General features: G+C 36.2%; 1 protein-coding gene across 2 annotated transcripts; it reads right to left on the bottom strand.

Annotated features, from left to right (window-relative positions):
• Nucleotides 1–247: 247 nt before the first annotated feature.
• LOC107721266 (myotubularin-related protein 9-like) lies at nucleotides 248–8,469 on the bottom strand. Of its 2 annotated transcripts, XM_016529193.1 has the most exons (11): nucleotides 8,085–8,469; nucleotides 7,451–7,477; nucleotides 6,740–6,848; nucleotides 5,895–6,020; nucleotides 4,671–4,844; nucleotides 4,309–4,526; nucleotides 4,070–4,231; nucleotides 2,363–2,504; nucleotides 1,964–2,184; nucleotides 958–1,109; nucleotides 248–783 (listed from the first exon to the last, which is right to left on the bottom strand). In XM_016529193.1, exons 1-11 carry the CDS (start codon nucleotides 8,267–8,269, stop codon nucleotides 602–604), a joined length of 1,698 nt encoding a protein of 565 aa, XP_016384679.1. In that variant the 5' UTR covers nucleotides 8,270–8,469; the 3' UTR covers nucleotides 248–601. The 2 variants fall into 2 exon arrangements, with proteins under 2 accessions (XP_016384679.1, XP_016384686.1); XM_016529200.1 differs by lacking the exon at nucleotides 7,451–7,477.
• Between the last annotated feature and the right edge of the window lie 251 nt (nucleotides 8,470–8,720).

The raw sequence follows: 8,720 nt of genomic DNA, 5'->3' as shown, positions 1-8,720 counted from the left end.
CTCTTGAGGTATTCGGCCAATCACAACGCATTGGATAGCTGGCCAATCAGAGCACACCTCGTTTTTCAGACCGATGAGTTTTGTAAAAATCGACGCGTTTCAGAAAGGCGGAGCATAGAGGAGAAACAATAATGTACAGTATGTGGAAAATAAAGTGTTTTTTTAACCTTAAACCGCATAAACACATTTCATTACACCAAATACACAAAATAATGTTCTTTTTAGCAACATCATATGACCCCTTTAATATTTAACATTCAGCTGTCTGTAACAGTGTGAAAAATGTTTACAGTAAAACATCATGACTGATGCTGTCTCATGTAACCACAGTAAATTTCAACAACAAACTAATCAAACACAATACAACAAACCTACATTTTCCCCTATTTGAGACTGTTTACTGTTTAGCATTTTGCTTGAAGTTCAGACAGAAGGCCGTAATGCCCATTTTGTCTGATTATTATTAAATGATGGCTATCGTAAATTACATAACATCTAAAAGCTCTTTAAATGCCGGTATATCTGATTGGCAGTGATACAAACCTCTTGCAAAGAAACACATAGTAGTAACAGGCTCTACAACATCTTTTCGACCATGAGGTCACAAGATAGTCAGCTCATCCATGAGGTTCTCAAACGGGGTCAAGGTGTCACAGTGTGTACTAAGCGTGTTATTGGTCCGGTCGGGTCCAGCTCGCTCACGGTGCTCTTTCACAATGCTCCACACCTCTTCTCGCGCTTCCTCCATGTTCTGAGCATACTCAGTCCACCTGAGGAACATCCCTACCCAAATACCATACAAGGATAATGAGGACATTAAGGATGTAAGTATATGTTTTTTCTTTTGCTTAAAATCAGTAAAGCTGACTTTACATACCAATAATACCAAGAAATTTCAATAATTTATCTTACATTTTTAACTTGCAATCATTTTATCACATTGCAACAGTAACTCACCTGTCCATAGCTGTAAGGACTGTGGATGTACTGAGGGCCAAATGGCCAAATCAGTGGGTTCATACAGTGGGTTGAGGTACTGCTCTTCAATATCAGGCTTCAACAGGGACTGAAACAAACAGTGTGTGTTCTCCTTCACTCCTGCAGCACATCTAGCTCAGGCAAAAATAAAAATAAAGAAATCAATTTTATACATTTTAAAATAGACCCTCTTTGTGAAATCCAGGCTAAAGTCTCAAAATCTAATTATGAGATAATTTCAAACATTAATTTCACTATGATTTCAATCTTTGACATGGCCTTACTCAGTCGATATTAAATATATCAAGGTAATAATATTTAATATAATTTATTAATATTTTTCTGCAAGGTGTTATATTAATCAAAAGTGACAGTAAAGACTTTTACTCTGTTAGAGAATAAACATGTAATACATTTTCCACAAAAATATTAAGCAGCACAATTGTTTTCAGCACTGATAATATGAAATGTTTCTTAAGCAACAAAACAGCATATTAGAACAAGTTCTAAAGGATCATGAAAGCCTGTTGAAAAAAACAGCATATGCTGGTTAGGTATGTTTTGAAGCATGGCTTCTGGTTTTGGCTGGTTTAAGCTGGTCCTTAGCTGGTCATGTGCTGGTCCTAAGCACCTATCTCCTGCTTAGGATCAGCTTAAGACCAGCACATGACCAGCTTAAACCAGGCCAAACCAGCAGCCATGCTTCAAAACATACCTAACCAGCATATGCTGGTTTTTCAACAGGGAACACTGAATGTTAGCGTATCACAGGAATAAATTAGTTTTTAAAATATATTAAAACAGAGCACAGCTAATTTAATTGTAATATTTTACAATATTACTATTGTACTGTACGTATTTTTGATCAAATAAATACAACTTTGGTACGCATTAGAGACTTTAAAAAAAAAATTTTTTTTTTATAATTTTGAACTTTTAAATGGTAATGTGTAATGAGTGTCATATAAGGGTAATTTGTGCCCACCTCTCCTGCTCGCTGTTACACAGGAAGGTTCCATAGTTAGAAGCATAAACCTCTTGTGCCAGTCGGAGCAGCAGGGCCTCACTAAACTCCAGTGCCAGAGGAAATTGCCGCCACACCTGCCACACACAGTCAAGCAGCAGCAGGAAGATTGGGCACTCCTGCTTCAGACGGGCATGAGAGTACGCCGAATGAGCACAGCGCTGCTGGAATGGGTGTCCAGCCTGAGAAACAAGCATGCAACTCATCAACTTTCTAACAAACAGATCTGAGACTAATTTTAGGTATAGTAGTTTAGTAACCAAGTTCTTTTTAGTTGTAATGCATTCATAAGCTTTAACAAAATTCACCACACACACGACACACCTAATCGCACATTATGTCACACAATCACACATTCACCTGTATCCATTCCCTCTCTAGCAGGCAGAGGAAGCCAGTGACAGTTCTAGAGGCAGGGTCTAGGACAAGCTGAGCCAATGAGCTCACCAGCAGCGTGTTGTCTGTCCCTTCAGAGCCATGCACAAGTACAGAGTGACCATCCCTGCAAAAAACAGACCACAGACCAGAGCAATACATCTCAAACCCATGCATGGGCCTGCAGTGACCACCCTTCAAAAACAGACGGCACGCCAGAAAAATACATCCCAAAGCCATGTGTAAGCACAGGGTGAAAAAAAGCCTGAACCAGTACATCTGAGAGTAATGCGGTAGAACTAATATTTGCATCTCAGTTTCCATAAAAATATTAATCAGGACAACTGTTCTCAATGTTGATAATAATAATAAATGTTTCTTGAGCAACAAATAAGCATATTACAATGATTTCTGAAAATTCAGCTTTGCCATCACAAGAATAAATTATATTTTAAATTGTATTAAAAAAATAAGAGTTATTTTAAATTGTAATAATATTACCGTTTTTACTCTGTTTTTGATCAAATATACAGGTGCATCTCAATAAATTAGAATGTCGTGGAAAAGTTTATTTATTTCAGTAATTCAACTCAAATTGTGAAACTCGTGTATTAAATAAATTCAATGCACACAGACTGAAGTAGTTTAAGTCTTTGGTTCTTTTAATTGTGATGATTTTGGCTCACATTTAATCAAACAAACAAACACATCAACAAAAAGATTGAATTACTGAAATAAATGAACTTTTCCACAACATTCTAATTTATTGAGATGCACCTGTACAGTAGACTTTGTGAGCATAAAAGACTTCTTTCAAAAACCTTGTAAAATCATACTAACCCTAAACTTTAGAACTGTAGTGTATACATTGTAAATGTAATATAAAGAAAATTTAAGTATATCAACCAGAAGGCATTCAAGAAAGCTAAAACAATTGTTGAAATCAGTTAAAGACTATCCTACATTATTAAATTATTCAGTGACTTTTGATGAATGCTACACCAAATTTGAATAGAAACAAATTCAGAAATATGCTGGTCAACCAAAACGGACATAAAAAGCATCACAACATACAATACATAAAATGTATTGATCTGTTAGTCACACAAAGCAATGAACAAAATAATAGAACAGAGAATGTAAATAACAAACCACAATTAAAGTGCAATGCAGATGTTTTGCCATTAATGTTTCATTAGAAATTATTTAAGCCAGTACATTGAAACATGTGTCAAACGTGTTCTTGTCTTATTCTGAGTCACTACAGAAAGCCTACTACACTAAAACTGCAATTTTATGTATGAACCACAGATGGCGACAGACAGCCCAGAATTTCGTGGTGCACCTATAAAGCAGCACTATGTAACTTTTGGCGCTCTAGCGGTTAATAAACAGAACTGCACACATCCCGCGGAAGAACATTCCAACCGGAGCTACTTCTCTAAATTTATGCCTAAGGCGATTCACGCAGGTATGTGTTACTCCGCAGCGGTGACGACCCGACCAGGCTACAATAGTCAAAATATAAGTATTTATTATAAGTGTACCGTAGTGATTAGGAATAAGACAAAAAACGCGGTTTGGAAGATGAATTCATGATGTACTCGCTCATTATATACATTTTGCAAATTTTGAACACAGAAAAAGTTACATAGTGCTGCTTTAAAAGACCAAAGTAAAAGATCTTCCCACCTCTCCACACACTCTACCACCAGGCCTGCAGTGGACAGCGCACTGTGAACATGAGAAAGCCATTTGGAGTTCTCCAATTTACTGAGCCAGCGGTCCACACTATGCGACGGGTCACTGCACACTTCCACCAGCTTAGTAAGACTCTCCTGCACAACCTTACCCCTGTAAATGACACAATTACATGCAAAATCATAGCAAAACATATTTTCAGACTATTAAAATGACATGTTCCCTCTCACCTTTCATGGTGTCTATGGATTCTTTTCCAGTGGCTATAACAGGATTTAGACTCAAAACCTCCTCCTGTCATGCGGGCCTGCTGGGCTTGCTGGGCAGAACGCAGATCGATAATGTAACCCAACTCTGACCCATCAATCACAGCCTGGAGAAGGAGCTCATCCTCCTTACATCTCTTTTTATTGGCTCCTGTCAAAGGCTGGCTGCTTCGCATGATCACCTCGGCAATGGATACAAATAACTTTTACTTTGGACATTTTGATCTATATTATGTATTTTTTGCTTTGATGAGAAATGTAGTTCTTATGCAATATATGGTTACATACACGTATATTTGAGATATAAGAAAACATCCTACACTCACCATTCCATTCCTATGGTGACAATAGGAGAGCACAGGAAATCTGCCGCCCTGTCTGAACCTGGCTGAGCGGATCAGCTTGTCATCATCCACCTCACGAGGCACAATGACCGCAGATGGATACGATGGGCATACAGAGTAATCTGAGTTTACTTTACTGACTCTCCACCTGTCCCACTGCTCACACACACACACGTTTGTTTCTGTGAATTGTGGGGACTTTTCATAGACTTCTATTACTTTTATACTGACCAAACGATATGTTTTTATTCCCTAACCCAACCATAACCCTATACCTACCCATTACAGAAAACATGTTTGCATTGTTACACTTTCAGATAAACATCATTTACTATTTTTAATCATTTTTTTCCCCCTCGTCAATGTAAAAAATTTCAGGTTTTACTATACTTGTGGGGACATTTGGTCCCCACAATGTAGCATAAACAAGTACACACACACGCACACACACATATATTATGAACATGCACAAACATGCATATGTATACACTTATACATAAGTTATAAATATACATTATTATTAATTAATAAATATAAAAATCTAGAAAAACTAGTAAAGAAAACTAAATTAAACCTAAACAGTAATATTAAAAAAACTAATCAAAATGACATAAAGCACATAAGAAAATATTAAAAATTAATATAAATATAAAACAATAACTTTATATAAGATAGACACTATAAAACGGAAAAAAGAGTAACAAAAACACTGTAAATATGATACAAATATGATGTTGTGCCATAGACAGGACGTCAGTGGCTAAAGATAAACATCTACAACTATGGAAAAAAAAAATGACAGGCTGTGAAACAGCTGCTAGATGACAATGGGTGATAATGAACGCTATGGAGACAAACAAGGCAAAGAAAAGTAGACAAAAAAGCTGCATATGAGTGAAAAACTAGTAACAGAAAGAATAGACATTGCTTTATTTTCTGTGCATTTAAGTGTTGCCCATGTCTCACAACTGCTTTTTGTTTCCTGTGGCAAACAAAGTGCTTCCTGTTTGTCTTTCTTTCAGAAAATGAAACAATAGCGTATATTAGGTAACATTTGACCTTGAAGTAATAATTTTCAGCATCGTTTGTTTGTGTTTGTCCTTGTGTGTGGTTTTTAAAGCAAGATAAACAGAGAGTGACAGTAACTGAAGGAAAGGGAAGTGAAAGTGAAAGAAAGAAAACACAGTTAAAGAGTGTGTAGCTCACCAGTCTTTCTGTTTGTTTGTAATATTGCTCTGTCGAGGACAGGCCCCATGGGCCGTGCAGAGTAAGGTGTGACGGTCTGTAGAAGAAGGGATACATCTCTGTCATACTTTCCAGAGACGAAAGAGCCTACAGAGACATGAGATGATATTAGTTTACTCTCACTCACAGCTGAGGCAGTGCTGGACTCAACTTGTATTTCTAGAGTAAAGATTGGCTTTAAATAATCTTTAATGACAATCTGTAATTACCCATAGTATTCAGGATTTTTAACAGGTTTTTTTATTTATTTATTGTTTTTGGCCAATATTGGATATTTTAAGATTTAGATAAAAACCTTTGCCATAATCTAATGCTCATTTAAAGTAAATCATTAAAAACTAATATTATAATAACACTGCTAAATGAAATCTTTATTAAATCTCAAAATATATATTACATTGTAAATTATTTATTTGAATTTTAATGTTTTATTTTATTTTTTTATTTGTACAAAATAGTACAGAATTTTAATACTGGCCAACTCTTATCAACCATAACAAGGTAGAAATGTAATATCGGTGCAAGCTGCTCGATTTGAGGGGGTTTGTTCATATTACATTTTAAATTATATTCAAATAATAAACAGATATTTAAAATTGTAATAATATTTCACAATATTACTGTTCTAATGTGTTTTTTAACAAATAAATGCAGCCTTGGTGAGCACAATAGACTTCTTTCAAAACTTTGACGAATCTTACAGACCCCAAACTTTTGAAAAGTAGTATACCGAATCCTAAATATTACCCATATTATTAATACTAATCCTTGTAACAAGCATGGCTAGTGATAACTATATTTAGTACCTCTATAGAACTGGCTATGTTCAGACATTCCTCCATTCCAGGAATTTCCAACTGAAGAACCAGCAGGTCCTTACATTTAATGGTGATAGTACCAGAGGATCCCACAGCCCTGTATCAGACACATGTACAAACACCCCCACACACATTTAAGTACATTCCTCCATGTTTTCTCACACTCTCAAATTCCATACAATCATCTCCATTGGGGCCTCAGAAGAGACGGAAGCAGGAAGCAAAAACAAGCCATGAGCGTAAAGCTAGCAGAGAGACAATGAGATAAATTGCAGAGGTATGACTGAGCTCTAAATTGAACTTTAATAGAACGTAAGCTAACAGTCTCTCTTTTTGTCTCTCCATATTTGGATGTTTAACACTTCATGTTCATAAACACTGTTGCTTTGCATGTATTAAAAACACAAAAAAGCATGTCAGAGAGATATGATATGTTGCGTAAATGCTCATTGCAAAGCACGAATATCTTGCAAAATACTCTTTTTTCTGTTTTTCTCTCTGCCATAAGCTAAGAACATGTTGCCAGCACAGCTCATTTTGAAAGATGCCTTCTTATTCTGACATAACATGCTGCCCGACACATTTCTCTCCTCATTTTTATCATTACTGTATAAATTAACAGCAGATCCCAGATCAGAATAAAATGACAGCTTCAATGAGTAATACAAGTCAAACATTGGGCCTGCTTTAGAAGTGTACCTGGGGTATCCGAAAAGATTCTCGATACTGACATGCAGGAAAAGTGATTGGTGAAATTAGAGAAAGAGAGAATTTGTTTATTATTACAGAAGCAGGTCACTTCAGGGATCAAACACATACACAATTGTGACCCAGTAAGATTCAAAAACAGATGTCTGGATGAATAAGAATATGACATGAATAAGGACATGTGTCTTCATTTGCTGTAATAAAGTCCTGAATATGTTTCAGCAGTGATCAACAATATACACATCAATAAAAAAATCCTTCTGAAACAAATCTTGATACGGTAAAATCTAAATTAACAGATTTTCTTTAAGTCAGAGATATTATTTAACACCACTGAATCAACTTAAATATTTGGTTACATGAACAAAACTAAAATGAAGTTTTAGATCAGATACAAATAGCTTTGTAGAGCAATAATTGTAAAATATTTAAAATGTAATTTAAGATGGTCTTAATTGGTTTAATGCTGAAAGACCATCTTAAACCAGATAAAACCAACAAAACATAAGGCTGGTTTATGATATTTTTCCATCACCAGGCTATAATTACCGTCGCCTAGTTTTACAGCACACGCATGCATTGGTCAAACCTGGACTCCAGCTGATGAGGACAACTGTCTCTCTACCTTTTCTCAATGGCATCGATGTTCTTGAGGAGAATGAGAAGTTGCCAGGAAGCTTCATCCTTTCTGTCTGAGAACAGAAGGTGGTGGCTGGTAACGCACAGGGTTCCTCTGAGCGCTGGATGGAAAGGTCTTCTCAGGGTAACATCTTCAACATTAGCGGTCTTGATGTGCTCCGACAACTCCATTTCACAACGACAACAACCACCAACTGGTACTTCTCACGCTGAGTTTAGAGAGCTGGTAGGCGAGCCACACGTGTCTCTGTCTTCCGCTAATCCTCTACAGAACTGTGTTTTGTAACTTATAAACTTATAAAACTCACCGGTAGCTGGCAAATATAAAACGCCACAAAGCGACTGTGCGCGAGCGACGGGAGGTGTGCCTGCTCGCGCGACTCATAAGCATTTTGTTGGCTTCTTTATACTTTCGTTTCCGTTCACACTCTTGAAGTCCCAGCCCTCTTCTCTTTTTTGTGATGTTTGTGTTTATTGTTGTTGCTTTTTCGTATTTTTCGTAGCAGTCTTCCTGACATTAGGGTAAGAATTAGTCTGCTTTAGACAAATAAAGAAAAAAAAAAATCTCATTTTTTCTATTCTTTCTATTCTTCTTATATTCTTTTTTTTTTTTTTCAAATTA

This window comes from Sinocyclocheilus rhinocerous, unplaced genomic scaffold (genome assembly GCF_001515625.1).
Source record: "Sinocyclocheilus rhinocerous isolate Xijiao unplaced genomic scaffold, SAMN03320098_v1.1 scaffold432, whole genome shotgun sequence".
Taxonomy (NCBI): Eukaryota; Metazoa; Chordata; class Actinopteri; order Cypriniformes; family Cyprinidae; genus Sinocyclocheilus; species Sinocyclocheilus rhinocerous.
This window is presented reverse-complemented; position numbering and strand designations above follow the sequence as displayed.

Coding starts and splice junctions, on each gene's coding strand:
- LOC107721266 (XM_016529193.1), bottom strand. CDS start 8,269: ATGGAGTTGTCGGAGCACATCAAGACCGCTAATGTTGAAGATGTTACC. Junction 6,021..6,739: donor ACATAGCCAGTTCTATAGAG/GTACTAAATATA, acceptor ATGTCTCTGTAG/GCTCTTTCGTCTCTGGAAAG. Junction 2,505..4,069: donor GTGGTAGAGTGTGTGGAGAG/GTGGGAAGATCT, acceptor TGTTTTTTGCAG/GGATGGTCACTCTGTACTTG.